Genomic DNA, 15727 nt, shown 5'->3' with positions numbered 1-15727 from the left:
TGGGGGAATCTAGAACTAGGGGGCATGGTTTCAGAATAAGGGGTCGTCCATTTAAAACAGAAATTAGAAAGAATTTCTTAGGGTCGTGAATCTTTGGAATTCTCTACCCCAGAGAGCTGTGGAGGCTGGGTCTTTGAATATATTTAAGGTGGAGATAGATTTTGAGCGATAAGGGAATCGAGGGTTATGGGGAGCGGGGAAGTGGAGTTGAGGCCAGGATCAGATCAGCCATTGAATGGCGGAGCAGGCTCGAGGGCCCAAATTTGCCTACTCCTGCTCCTATTTCTTATTATGTTCTAACATCAAACATTTGCTAGTATAAGCAACTTGGAAGATATGCAAATTATTGGAAAGTGGATTTAAATGTTTAATTATGATACTCGATGTTCCACAGGCCTACAAAGACAAATATTTGGCCATTCCTGTCGTAAACTGTTTGTGGACACCTGGAACTGTGTCCTTTCCTGTCCTTTACACTACCAAGTTCCATTTTGCCATTCCTTCATTGTCGCTGGGTCAAAATCTTGGAATACCATCCCTAACAGTACCTTCACCTCACAGACTGCAGAGGTTCAAGAAGGTGGCTCACCACTACCTTCTCAAGGGCAGTTAGGGATGGGCAATAAATGCTGACCTTGTGAGCAATGCCTACATCCCATGAATAAATAATTAAAAAATCTGGCCATAACCCCAGCCTGACTGATGCCTATCTCTGCAGATGGATATTGGGGAGGGCTGCAGGCTGGCCTTGGCATTGCAGACATTGAAAGGAAGAGAGTGTAGAGTCGATGGAAAGCAACATGAATGGGGTGGAGCCATAACCTCATTTGCTCTCCGTCACCTAGCTTGTGTCTTTCTCTGTCTGCACACTGGCTCTTCCACTCTCCCTGTACCACATCTTTCCATTATCCCACACTGTATCTCTTTGCTTTCCTGTAATTTCTCTACCCACTCCTGTTTCTGCCATTTCTTTGGTCCTCTGTATCGTCCCCTTGACCTCTCTGTGCTTGCCCTGATCCTGCTCCATGCTTCCTCCTCTCGCTTGCCGTATTCTCTCGCTCTGATCACTTCCACCATTTTATCGCTCTTGTCATGAACCTTACCATTTCCTTTTCCACTTCACATTATCCCATAACCACCTTTCAGTTCACCTCTTCCCCATGAGGTCCATCTCTTGTGCTGTGACCTTTCTTCTTCTACTCTACCCCTGCCCCCATCTTCTTATGAGCCTTCCCTGAAAGCTGTCTTCCTTAGCGATTGTCTTTGCAAAGCATTTATTGTACAGGTACTTCAAGTTACTCTTGGTCTCATGGAAGCATTTGCTTTACCCTAGCCCCTGGCCCCGGTTCCCTCCAGATTCTCTACTTTCCCTTAGTGCCATGCTCTGACCCTTCCCTTAGCTCACTATGTTCTCCTATGTGTCACTTGATTTCCTGCCTAATCCTTCTCCTTCCATTCCAGACAATCCTATGCTCATTCTACCAGGCCTGCACATGGGTCCAAAGGCCAAAACTGCACGACCAAGAGAAGTAGGCAAGTGTGCAGGAACCAATTGAGGGTGCTGCAAATGGCACTGGCCAGGACTGGAGTCAGAGCGCTCGAGGTAGACGAGAACTAATTCAGCAAAAAGGGTCAGGGCCCAGAATTTACACCCAAGATGGGCTGAAAAGGGCAGGAGAGGCTGTAGCTTGAAGAAAAGATGGCAGAAGAGACCCAGGAGTGGTGGAGATGATGTGGAGTAAAATGTGGCACTGGCTGGGAGCGGGGAAGAGTGATGCACGACAGCTACAATGGCCAGACACAGTTGTTGGAGATAACCGTGGGGGGAGGTCAACAGCCTAACATAAAATGAAGCCTAAATTAAAACAAAACTTGCCTATAAAATGGAAAATGGGCTGTGAAAGAAAATGGTGGGTGTCTCGGGCCACAGCACCACTGTGGTGGGAGGACAGAATAGAACACATTAGTGTTACTAATTAAAATAGATGCAAAAGGAAATGGGCATGACAAGCAGGAAGACACAAATTTTGGTGTCTTATCGTAGAGCTAGTTGTACAGTAAATTGAAATTAGTTGTGACTAAATTAAAAGCTGCCTTGAAGGCTAAATCATTTTTCAATCCTTAAAATTATAGCTTTCCTAGCTTGTGTCTATTTCGGACACATTCATGCTTCGAAGATGTCTATTTTTGAGATGTGACTGGAAAGTAAGATATATTTTTTGCTTTTGAGATTGAGAATAGGGGAGTGACCACATTTTTTCCTCTTAAAAGTAGATAAATGTGATTTGAAGCCCCATTCACTGTGCTGTGATTGTGAATGATTATTCTATTTTATGTTTTTATTTTAACCTTGGTGCTACAACACACATTGCCTCCCATTACTAAGCAGCAAGCAGCTGTAAAACTCCTTAGGGAGCCTTGTCTGGCAGGAAGCTGATCACTGCTGCATTGCAGTGTCACATTACACACAGACTTGCTTACTAAGATGTTTCTAGATTGCCGTGCTGGTTTTGATATTTGGTTTAGTGAAGATCTGCTGGCAGCACTAAATTAGGTGGCATAGTAAACAGCGGAGATAGGAGCAAACGTTGCAAAGGGAATAGATTGTGAGTGGACTTAACTGCAGCAGAATGGAGTTCAATGTCGTGTGAGGTCATCTACTTTGGACCTAAAAGATAGATCAGAGTATTTTCAAAATGACAAGAAGCTAGCCCTTATTACCTCTAGACTTGACTCGTCCAACGCGCTCCTGACTGGCCTCCCACATTCTACCCTATGTAAACGAGGTCATCCAAAACTCGGCAGCCCGTGTCCTAACTCGCACCAAGTCCCGCTCACCCATCAACCCTGTGCTCGCTGACCTACATTGGCTCCCGGTTAAGCAGCGCCTTGATTTCAAAATTCTCATCCTTGTTTACAAATCCCTCCATGGCCTGGCCTCGCCCCTCCCTATCTCTGTAATCTCCTTCAACTCCTCAAATTCTGCCCTCTTGAGCATCCCTGATTATAACTGCTCAACCATTGGTGGCCGTGCCTTCAGCTACCTGGGCACTAAATTCTGGAACTCCCTCTCTAAACATGTTCGCCTCTCTACCTTCTTTCCTCCTTTTTAAGACGCTCCTTAAAAACTTACCTCTTTGATCAAGCTTTTGGTCATCTACCGTAATTTCTTCTTGTGTGGCTCAGTGTCAGATTTATTTGTTTTGTCTTGTAACACTCCTGTGAAGCGTCTTGGCATGTTTTACTACGTTAAAGGCGCTATATAAATACTTGTTGTAGCCCACTGTACTGCCAATCAGTTCCTAATGTTTGAAGTATGATGAATCTCCTGTGAACTGTTAATCAGTGGAAAGTAGATTACATCTGCAGTAAATGATTGAGCTCGGGTGTCTGGGTACCATTACCATATACTGACATGCACAAACCATATGTAAGTGGGAAGTGAAGCCAGTGCTTCCTACTCTTATGTATTTGTATAGTAGAATTCATAGAATCATATAGCACTGAAGGAGGCTAGTCAGCCCATTGTGCCAGCTCTTTCAAAGAGCTATCCAAGTATTCCAGTTCCCTTGCCCTTTCCCCATAGCCATGCAAATGTTTCCCCTTCAAGTATTTATCCAATTCCCTTTTGAAAGTTATTAAATCTGCTTCCACTACCTTTTCAGACAGTGCATTCCAGAACGTAACTCGCTGCGTTTATTTTTTAAAAATCTCCTAATTTTGTCTCTAGTTCTTTCGCTAATTACCTTTAAATCTGTGTCCTCTGGTCACCTACACTTTCGCCAGTGGAAACAGTAAACACTGAGAAAATATCAAAACCTTTCATGATTTTGAACACCCCTCTTATATAACCACCTCTGCTCCAAGGAGAACAACCCCAGCTTCTCTAGTCTCTTCATGTAACTAAAGTCCTGCATGCCTGGTGCCATTCTAGTAAATCTCCTCTGCACCCTCTCTAAGACCTTGACATCCTTCTTAAAGTGCGGTACCCAGAATTAGACAATACTCCTGCTGGGGCCTAACCATTGATTTATAAAGGTTTAGGATAGCTTTCTTGCTTTTGTACTCTGCCTCTGTTTATAAAGCTTTTTTAACAGCCTGATAGAGTATTCAAACAGGCTCATTTAGACAGACTGTGAAAATTCACAGACCCCTAAATCAAGGCTGCTACATGCAGTTCGGCATGTTGCATTAACTCATCAATCAACTTAACATTTTCGGACCTTGGGTAGTGAGCCAATAAGGTCAAAGAAGGTGAGTTCTTTTCTGCAAATTGATCCAGGTATAAAATAGAGCCATTTTGACCATGTGGTTTCAGTAAGACAAAGATACTGGCAATCAGCCAGCAGCTTGTTACTCTCTGCCAAGATTAAAAAGTTAACTATCGTCGGAGTTCGTATTTCATTGGAAATTAAGAGATCTAACAATTTTGGCGCTGCGAACAGGATCGCTGAGGAAAGAAACTGAATTTTGGACATCGGACCTACATATTGAGGTAAGGACTCTTTTTTTTTTTTAAAAAGAAAGTCCTCGGTCAAAAGTCTAAATTCGCGCCTCCTACGCGATTCCGAAAGCCTCCGGTTTGCGAACCCTCTGGTTGGTAGTCGGCTCGAGGTCCCATAGACGTCTAAACTTCGGCGGTGTGTTAGTTAATTAATCACCGACCTATTGATCGGCTAAAAGCCTACGACTCGAGACCCCAGTAAAGAAATGGCAGCAGGAGACAACAACAAAGAATTGCCTACAACTGTTAAAGGTGGGCAGGCACCACCTGAAGTTTCAGTAGATTTAATTCTCAACAGTGGAAAGAATACATAGAGCAACAATTCAACTTATCTAAAACCTGTATTAAGATCGAACAAAAGTACGGAACCTCCAAAGGACAATGGTCCTTGGACGAGATTAAAAGGATCTGGGGAAAAACGACCCGTATGAAAAATAAAGAGCGAACTAGATGGTCCCTAGCGGTGATGGGCCAGATCCGAAACCGGAATGAAATTATAATGCGTTCCCAACATGATTGAGAACTGACCAGTACAAAGGATCAATTGCAAGCTGTTTGTGCACAGCTGCGACAGAAAAGGCTTGAACTTGAAAAGCTGGAAGCGGAAGTTAAAGATCTTAAAGGTGAAATTAAAGAATGGAAAAAATCATTAGGTCAAGAGACAGTAATAGGAAAAGGAAAATGTATTGATCAATTCCCAGGGTACCCATGTTTGAATAAATTAAAAGCGCAAACCCGAAGACACGACCGAGGAATAGATACGGTTTCTGAATCCTCCGACAATACAGTGTCGGAGGATGAAGAAGAATTAGGGGTGCGCTTTGCCCAGTTTAAAAAAAGACAAGTTGTAGTCAAATCAGAAGAGACTGCGGATGAGGGCGGAACCAAAAAAACAGAGAAGGGTGTACGAAGAATACTTAGTTCATGATCCGGCAGACCCAGAGAAAATTGATAAATGGTCCAAAGAATTGCCCAATCCAAAGAAGGGGGGAGTAAAAACGTGGGACCAATTGGACCGCTTAAGAAATATATATCAACTTCATCCCTGGGACAGAGTGCAAATTTTGACCATAATGGTGCCAAAAACACAGGGAAGAAAATTGCACGACAAGGTAGATGAAGCTTTGGGGCAGAATGAGCAAGAATTAGACGCAGGATGGGAGGCGATTAAACACTGGCTGCAAGCCTTCAGTCCAGCTAAGACAGACTGGGGAAAAATTGCAGCCTGCCAACAGAAAGGAACAGAGGAGGTCCTGGAGTATGACGAGCGGTTTAGATGCACGTGGCTCGAACATTCGGGTGTGAATAATACGGATGAGGAAATGGATGAACAAGCGTTTGGACCCCTGAAAGCAGCTTTCGTGGCAGGTCTAAAGCCAGAACTGTCCAAAATGCTTAAGGTAGTGTTACCGGACTGGGAAGGTAGAGGAACTACCTTTGCAGCATTGGTGGATCGATGTAACCAATTAGATCGGGATATGGGAGCTAAAGTCCGAGCTGTACAGGTTATGGGATGGAAATCCCAGGATTCCGATAAACAGGAAAATTACCCGGAAAATGTCATTGTGGGAAAGGAGGTCACTGGGCCAAGACGTGCAGGGCAAAACAGAAAGGTCGTGGCTGGGGAAGAGGACGCAGCCAGGGATACAATTCAGCCAACAAGCCAGGCTTGTCACAAGATAACGACCTCATAGAAGCATTGAAGCGACTGACAATACAACAACAGAAGGAGTTACTTGGGATAGCAAAAAACGATTAGAGCCCACCCTGGCTCCCCTCATCGCACTAATATAACAAAGGAGAGATGGGCTATATATAACTGTGAGGATGGGCAATAAGGATGTGGACTGTCTTTTAGACACGGGCGGAATTAACATGCTTACCCCAACAATATGTAGACGATATCCTGCTAGCTTCAAACACGGAAGAACAGCATGAACAAGATTTACGAGCTTTGCTGGATCACCTTCGGCTGAAAGGACATAAAGCCAGCATCGACAAAGCACAAATCACCAAGGAGGAACACCATGGCCCCAGGCACTACCAATAGTGCTATGTAGCATTAGGGCAACCCCGAACATATAAACTGACCTAAGTTGTACACCGTGAGAACACTGACCACTAGGTGGGAGACACTCCTCACCTGGACCTAAGCCCATTTGAAATTATAACAGGAAGACCCATGTCGCTGCCAGGAACTATCGATTTATGGAAAGCTGATCACTTAATGAGTGACACTTTGTTATCATACTGTCAGAACCTAACCAATGCTATTAGTTCTGTTTCCCGACGGGTATCGGCAGCTTGGGGTAATCCACCCGAAGGAGGACACGACATCATCCCGGGAGTCTGGGTGTATGTGAAAAAGTTGCAGAAAGAACCTTTGGGTGCCAAGTGGGAGGGACCTTATCAAGTGTTGTTGACCACCCAGGCAGCTGTTAAAATCCAAGGAAAGAAAGCCTGGATCCACGCTTCACACGTTAAACGAGCGCCCGTAACTGAAGCTGAAATCTAATAAGGACAATTACTTTTTGCGAAAATGTATAAATTTACTGTATTATTGATTATCGGTATTATAGGCATAGGCCTACTTCTTACTAGCCGACCTTCTGCACCAAAGGGAAATAGTAGGGTAGCAAGGGAATTACATGTAAATACCTTTTTATATATGTCATACATTTATGCCAAACAAGGTAACATTTCTAGTTGTTGAGTGTGTGCGCATATTCCTATTCACTCAAAGGGAGGGATTCCCTTGAGGCCAGTTCCCTTGTGTCATGTATTCAACCAGCATTGTAACCCATATAAACTGACCTAAGTTGTACACCGTGAGAACACTGACCACTAGGTGGGAGACACTCCTAACCTGGACCTTCAGGTATAAAAGGGGAAGCCCCACCCACCTTCATCACTTGAGTGCTAAGGAATAAAGGACAGGTCACAGACTGGGCCTCGTGTGCATTTATACTGTGTAGTAAGGACGTATCAATGGCGACAAGAAACTGGGATTTAAACCACGCGAGCACGGCCACTAGCAGAACAGACGAGAGGTACTGTGTTAAGGAATGGTTGGGACAGAGATTCAACATTGTTAAAGCAGCACACAGTTCTCCAGGCAGACAAGGGCAGTCAAGCATGCCCCAACATGTAGTCGAACCCAGAGGGGGAGTTCGACAGAGACAATGGCAAGCTGAACAGCGATTCACGACATTGCAAGGGACAATGCGGCCAGTAATGGGGCCATCAATACCTGTTAATGGTGCACTCAAGGACAATAACGGGCAGTCGGGGACGATCGACTGGCAAGGGACCTTTTGTTTCAAACCGCAACTCATGCTGGAGGCGTGGAGGCATACATTCAGCCGGAGTTTGCAGAGATGAGCAAAATACCTGCAGAAATTGCAGAAATGGACACTGGGGGAAATCGCTGGAAGCTGAAGTTCAGCGAGTTCATGTGGAGCACGTATACAGTTCATACACCAGGACGCCACTGGTAATGATGAAAGTGCTCCTCAATGGCATCCCAGTATCAATGGAGTTAGACACGGGTGCCAGCCAGTCCCTGATGGGTATCAAACAGTTCGAAAAGTTGTGGGCATCCAAGGCCAGGAGGCCGAAATTATCGCCGATTGACGCACAGCTACGGACTTACACAAAGCAGATCATTCCGGTGCGAGGCAGCGCCACGGTAGTCGTGACCCACAAAGATTCGGAGAACAGACTGCCACTCTGGATTGTCCCAGGGGATGGTCCCGCACTACTGGGGAGGAGTTGGCTTGCTGTCATGAACTGGAAATGGGGCGATGTCAATGCAATTTCCTCTGTGGAGCGAGTATCATGCTCACAGATCCTGGACAAATTTGACTCATTATTTCAACCCGGCATTAGCACTTTCATGGGGGCCAAGGTAGTGATTCACATAAACCCGGACGCCAGACCAGTACACCACAAGGCCAGAGCGGTGCCGTACGTGATGCGGGAAAAGATAGAAGGCGAATTGGACCGCCTGTTGAGGGAAGGCATCATCTCGCCAGTTGAATTCAGTGACTGGGCGAGCCCGATTGTGCCGGTGCTCAAGGCGGATGGGTCGGTCAGGATATGTGGCGATTACAAGGCCACCATCAATCGGGTGTCACTCCAAGACCAGTACCCGCTACCGAGAGCGGAGGACCTCTTTGCGACGCTATCCGGTGGCAAACCTTTTTCAAAATTGGACCTGACCTCATGACCCAGGAGCTGGCAAGTGAGTCGAAGAAGCTGACCACCATCACGACACACAAGGGGTTATTTGAGTACAACAGATGTCCGTTCGGGATTCGCTCGGCCGCCGCGATCTTCCAATGAAATATGGAAAGCCTCCTCAAGTCGATTCCAGGGATGGTTTTTCAGGACGACATCCTCATTACGGGTTATGATACTGAAGAACACCTCCACAACCTGGAGGAGATGCTACGCAGACTGGACTGGGTAGGTCTGCGACTGAAAAAGGCGAAGTGCGTCTTCCTAGCTCCAGAGGTAGAATTCCTGGGGATGAGGGTAGCAACAGACGGGATCATCCCTACTGCATCCAAAACTGAAGCGATCCAGAGAGCATCCAGACCCTGTAACACGACGGAGCTGCATTCGTTCCTGGGGCTCCTGAACTATTTTGATAACTTTCTTCCCAAATTGAGCATGCTGCTAGAGCCGCTACACGTGCTCCTACGCAAAGGTCGAGAATGGGTCTGGGGGGACAGCCAGGAAAGGGCTTTTAATAGAGCACGCAATTTGTTATGTTCCAACAATCTGTTAACGCTATATGACCCATGTAAGAAACTCGTGCTAATGTGCGATGCGTCGTCCTATGGTGTTGGGTGTGTGTTGCAGCATGTCAATGCCAAGGATCAATTACAGCCAGTAGCTTATGCCTCCAGGAGTCTGTCCCAGGCAGAAAGGGGCTACGGGATGGTAGAAAAGGAGGCGCTCGCATGTGTATATGCGGTAAAGAAAATGCACCAGTACCTGTTTGGCAGGAAATTTGAGCTGGAGACAGATCACAAACCCCTAACGTCCCTTTTGGCCGACAACAAGGCCATAAATGCAAACGCATAGGCCGCATACGGAGGTGGGCACTCACGTTAGCTGCCTATGACTACACAATTCGGCACACACCGGGCACCGAAAACTGCACCGATGCACTCAGCAGGCTCCCACTAGCCACCACTGAGGGGGCTACCGAGCATGGTGCTGAGATGGTCATGGCTGTTGAAGCTTTCGGAAGCGAAGGCTCACCCGTGACAGCCCGTCAGATTAAAGTCTGGACAAATAGAGACCCGCTATTGTCTCTAGTCAAGAAATGTGTCCTGAATGGGGACTGGGCAGCCACGTACAGGGCATGCCCTGAGAAATTTAAACCATTTCACAGGCGCAAGGATGAACTCTCGATTCAGGCCGATTGCCTACTGTGGGGAAACCGCGTAGTCATGCCCCAGATGGGCAGAGAGGTGTTCATCAGAGAACTCCACAATGGGCACCCGGGCATTGTCACGATGAAGGCAATTGCCAGGTCACACGTTTGGTGGCCAGGGATAGACGCAGATCTGGAACTTTGTGTTCGCAGGTGCAACACGTGTGCCCAGCTGGGCCATGCGCCCAGGGAAGCCCCCCTTAGCCCCTGGCCATGGCCCGCCAAGCCTTGGTCACGCATCCATGTGGACTACGCAGGTCCTTTCATGGGGAAAATGTTTTTGGTTGTAGTAGACGCCTATTCCAAATGGATCGAGTGTGACATTTTAAATTCAAGCACATCCTCTGCCACGGTAGAAAGTCTACGGGCAGTGTTCGCCGCCCACGGTCTACCGGACATCTTGGTCAGCGACAATGGCCCGTGCTTCACAAGCACTGAATTCCAGGACTTCATGGCAGGCAATGGAATTAACCATGTTAGAACGGCACTGTTCAAGCTGGCCTCAAACGGCCAGGCAGAACGAGCAGTGCAGATAATCAAACAGGGGATGCTCAGATTCCAAGGGGGTTCCCTACAAACCCGCTTATCACTCCTCCTGTTGCCCTATAGATCCTGACCACACTCGCTCACAGGGGTTCCACTCGCAGAGCTACTAATGAAAAGGACGCTCAGAACCCGATTATCCCTTATACACCCCACCATGAAAGAAATTGTCGAGAGCAGGCGCCAGTCACAATATCACTACCATGACAGGAATGCGAGGGCGCGATGTATTGGTGTAAATGATCCTGTTTTTGTCCTCAACTATGCTGCAGGGCCCAAATGGCTCGCAGGCACTGTGATTGCCAAAGAGGGAAATAGGATTCTGGTAGTTAAACTTACCAATGGACAAATCTGCCGCAAACACGTGGATCAAACAAAAAGGAGGTTCAGCAACCCCATAGAAGAAGCAGAGGAAGAACACTATATAGAGTTCACTCCACCACAGGTGACCGAACACCGGAACCAAAGGGAGGAGAACCCAGTCACTGTGGGCAGTCCGGACAGGCCTGAGGCACTGCAAACAGCAGACACTCAGGCCAGCGCCCAACAACCAGAGCCCCAACTCGGGCGCTCTACAAGGGAGCGTAAACCACCAGAGAGACTCAACCTGTGATCCCAATAAGACTTTTGGGGGGGAGGTGATGTCATGTATTCAACCAGCATTGTAACCCATGTATCAACTGACCTAAGTTGTACACAGTGAGAACACTGACCACTAGGTGGGAGACACTCCTAACCTGGACCTTCAGGTATAAAAGGGGAAGCTCCACCCACCTTCATCACTTGAGTGCTAAGGAATAAAGGACAGGTCACAGACTGATCTCTCAAGCATGGGCCTCGTGTGCATTTATACTGTGTAGTAAGGACGTATCACCTTGAATATCTCGGAAATGGCTGAGTGGATAATTAAACAAAACAGGCAATGCGTTTCAGGATACGGAAAACTGGGCACGTAAATGGAAGTCAGCAGGTTACAATTTGACTACCTTTGAAGGGAGATACCAACCATGCTACAATAATTCCAAACGGCCCCCATTTTCTGTTATCACTAATACAACGGGAATAGGAAGACCGGGGGAATCGGTCTGTCTGATTAGAAACATCAAAGGAGGCCAAAATATGGGGTATAGTAACTGCTCCCAGAATTATAATATAATCAAGCCACGGAACCGTCCAAACTGGGCCGATGTGGGAATTTTTAACGTAACGGGGATTCTGAATAAAACAGATGGAAAAGCCTGGACAGGCCCCGGAGTGTTGCTGACAAAGAAACAGCTAACATTCATTGCCTATAATGGCACCTACTGGGTGTGTGGCCACGAGGCCTATCCTTGGCTGCCCCAGAATTGGATGGGATCCTGCTATTTAGCCTACATTGTGCCTTATATGTATCATATGAAGTCACTGTCGGAACATTTACACCGTCCTAAGAGAGCTATCACAAAAACAGAGAGGTTCTTTGCCATCCTGATCCCTGGGTATGGACCGCCAAACTGGCAAGGGAATCCATTAACATGGCATCCGTTGTGGAATGAGTAGCCAATGATGCCTCAGAGGCCCTAGTTCAAATCAATGCAGAAATGATAGCAATCCGCACAGTAGCCCTACAGAATAGACTGGCCCTTGATTACATCCTGGCTGAAAAGGAAGGTACTTTCGCCCTACTCGGAACTGAGTGCTACACATATATCCCAGATAGCTCCGAAGAAATGACCCACTTAGCGGAGCATATCCAAAAGGAAGTAGAAAAACTTAAGCAACCCCCATCATTCACTTTGTGGAGTGGAGCCACTGAATGGCTAGGTTCAATAGGAACTTCATTGGTGGAAGGTTTAATTCTATTTGTTGTAATTGTTTTACTTTTATATTGATTAAATGTTGTTGCTACCAGGCGGCTGTAGCTGCTGTCCCGCAGGTGAGACACCTTGCAGGTCCCAGCAGACCGTCTGTACGTGGCACAGGGGTATGTTATGCTTAAGGAAAGGTTGTTTACTGGTTGAATTAAGAGATTGATTTGGATTAAATTGGAATAAGGTTAATTAACCTACTAAAACCAGACTTCCATTGTGGCCACGATGGAACTCGGGGTGGTGTAAATTTGTGTGGAAGCTCCTAGTCCGGACATGTGGCGAAACACATCAACAAATTTTAGAAGGAAACTCTATTAACATGTATGAAATTATTTTGTAGGATGCTTAACCAGTAATACCTGAAGTTTTATGATTCAGTTTGTGAAAGAATCAAAGGGGGGATTGATAGAGTATTCAAACAAGCTCATTTAGACAGACTGTGAAAATTCACAGACCCCCAAGTCAAGGCTGCTACATGCAGTTCGGCATGTTGCATTAACTCATCAATCAACTTGACATTTTCGGACCTTGGGTAGTGAGCCAATAAGGTCAAAGAAGGTGAGTTATTTTCTGTAAATTGATCCAGGTATAAAATACAGCCATTTTGACCATGTTGTTTCAGTAAGACAAAGAAACTGGCAATAAGCCAGCAGCTTGTTACTCTCTGCCAAGATTAAAAAGTTAAAACTACCATCAGAGTTCGTATTTCATTGGAAATTAAGAGATCTAACACAGCCATCTCAGCTTGACCTGCCACCTTCAAAGATTTGTGCATGTACACCCCAATGTCTCTGAACTCCGTATTGCTATGACCTTCAGATTTAAAGAAAAAAATAATGGTCTCTTTTTTTCCCTGTTACTGCTAGGTTGGTAAATATTACCTGAAGCTAGCTGCCGATAAGGACGAAGAACTGAACAACTGTACAGCTGTAGACTGGTTGATCCAAGCAGCCAAACAGGGCAAGAAAGAAGCAACAAAACTGCTTAAAGATTGCCTTGCAGAAAGGAAAGGTACATTTCTTTGTAGTTAGCATAGAAAGACTTGGAATGGGATGTGAAAAGACCAAGGGGTGACCTAATCGAGGCCTTTAAGATTATGAAAGTGGTGGAAAGGGTAGGCATCGGGAAAATGCTTCCACTTGTAATGGAGTATAAAACTAGTAACCACAAGGTGGTCACCAAATGGTAACTTATCATTTTTAATGTCTCGATAATGTGGTAAAGTGAAAGCTCATTGAATGATTACATGGCTAACACTATAGGAGCACAAGTCTACCAAAGCTATGAATAGCAAAATACTGACTGCTCTGACCACACTTTGAATACTGTTTTCCATTCTGGACATGTTGCCACAAAACTATATACATGCACTGGAATTGGACTGAAAAAGGGCAACAAAACAATGTAATCTGGTTCTCATATTATGAAAGGTACAAGAGGTATAAGGTGCAAGAAAGATTCACAAGGATGATACTAGAACTGAGAGGTTATACCTATCGGGAAAGGCTGAGCAGGCTGGTCCTCTTTTTTTTTTTTCTCTAGAAAAGAAAAGACCAAGGGGTGACCTAATCGAGGCCTTTAAGATTATGAAAGTGGTGGAAAGGGTAGGCATTGGGAAAATGCTTCCACTTGTAATGGAGTATAAAACTAGTAGCCACAAGGTAGTCACCAATAAATCCAACAGGGAATTCAGGAGAAACTTATTTACCCAAAGCATGGTAAGAATGAGGAACGCCTTACCACAAGAAGTATTTGAGGTGAATAGCATGGATGTATTTAAGGATAAGCTAGAAAAGCACACGAGGGAGTAATCAACAGACTAATATGCTGATGGGGTTGGATGACAAGGGGTGGGAGGAGGCTCGCGTGGAGCATAAATGCTGGCACAGACCAGTTGGGCTGAATGGCATGTTTCTGTGTTGTCGACTCTTAATTCTATGTAATGGGGGATGTGCTATGAGTAAAGATTGGGTCAGCTGAGGTTCTGCATTCTAGAAAGAAGACTGTTGAGGAGCCAGCCACGCCAAATTATCTAAAGTATTAAATGGTATGGAATAGTACAAGCTGTGAATGCAAGAGTAGTGCCCATAAATTTATATTGGTGAAAAGAAAAACCTTGATTAGTATAGTGCCTTATGACATTTGTCAGAATGGCCCAAAGCTGCTTTAAAGTTAATCACTTTTTATACAGGCAAAAAGTAGATTTAAAGCCAGTGCCAGGAAGAACTACTTACTCCAAGTACCAGGCAGGGTAGTAGAGATGATAAAGTTCAAAAGTGGTTAAATACTGAAATGACAGAATTATGGTAGCAAATGAATAGCATAGCCCTTTGCCATTCACAGTTTTGTTCCTGTGCTTTCCTAATCCCCATCCCCAGAAACTGCAGTCGGAGGTTTCCTGCGGGCGGGCGCCTCCAACCCAAATTTTCTTAACGAAAGTAGCTGATGGTCCCGGAGGAACAGATCAGAGACTTACGGTCCGAGGCTACCATTCACAGTCCAGCATATGGGCTCCTGTATTTTAGGAGCGTATGTGCGGCCTGGGTTCACATGGGCCGGACCAACCAATTAAAATGGAGTATCCCCATTCACAGTCATGGTGAATTCTGTTTGTACGGATATCACTATTTCTGTGAATGGCAATCCCCTGAAAAACCACGAACATTTTAAATAAATAAAAAACACTTCACATATTTAAAATTAATTGAAATTGAATTTAATTAAATGTTTTAGATAAATTATTTTTTGCATTTTTTTTTAATGTTTTAAGAGGTAAACATAAACTTATCTTAATGGACAGGGTATTTAAATATAAAAATTATTGATAAAATGTTATTTTTCTATCTTTTAAAACTCTTACCAGGTGTAAGAGTTTGAGGGTCATTCGCTGGGCAGGAGTTGGGAAAATAGCCCAAATCTCCGCCCGCGAAGGCCCTTCTCCCGGGGATGCGTTGGAAATATCAAAAGAAATTTTGACAGTTCGCAAATGCCAGTTTCTGGCGCATGCGCATCGGGCGTCTAGAGCCGGCACTTGCAGGGCCTCTTTGGGCGCGTACGTACCAGTAGAGGCCACAATTCCCCGCCCTTTGCCTTGCCATACAGCTCATCAAGCACACTGGCAGACAAATGTGCAAATGAGATGAACTCTTCCCTCCCCCTGCCTGCCAGTAAGACCGTGGGAGAAAGGGTGACACATATTTCATGTGGACATTGGTACGTAAGGAGAGGAGACAGGAAATTGGGATTGAAGGACAAAGCTACCTTGGCTAACAAGATGGTAGAGCAGGCTTGATGGGCCACATGGCCTACTCCTGTTCCATTGTTCCTTTCCTACGAAATCTCCTGAGGCCCTGACTTCAGACATCTCCAGATCAGCCTGATTAC

General features: G+C 45.5%; 1 protein-coding gene across 3 annotated transcripts in view; it reads left to right on the top strand.

The window, feature by feature from the left end:
• LOC139249079 (wolframin-like) overlaps nucleotides 1-15727 on the top strand; it is a 56402-nt gene that overhangs the window by 32572 nt on the left and 8103 nt on the right. For all 3 annotated transcript variants that reach the window (XM_070872270.1, XM_070872271.1, XM_070872269.1), the window contains exon 3: nucleotides 13210-13354. In XM_070872270.1, coding sequence (XP_070728371.1) covers nucleotides 13210-13354 — 145 coding nt within the window. The remainder of the gene's footprint in view (nucleotides 1-13209; nucleotides 13355-15727) is intronic.

This window comes from Pristiophorus japonicus, chromosome 2 (assembly GCF_044704955.1).
Source record: "Pristiophorus japonicus isolate sPriJap1 chromosome 2, sPriJap1.hap1, whole genome shotgun sequence".
NCBI classification, from domain to species: domain Eukaryota; kingdom Metazoa; phylum Chordata; class Chondrichthyes; family Pristiophoridae; genus Pristiophorus; species Pristiophorus japonicus.
This window is presented reverse-complemented; position numbering and strand designations above follow the sequence as displayed.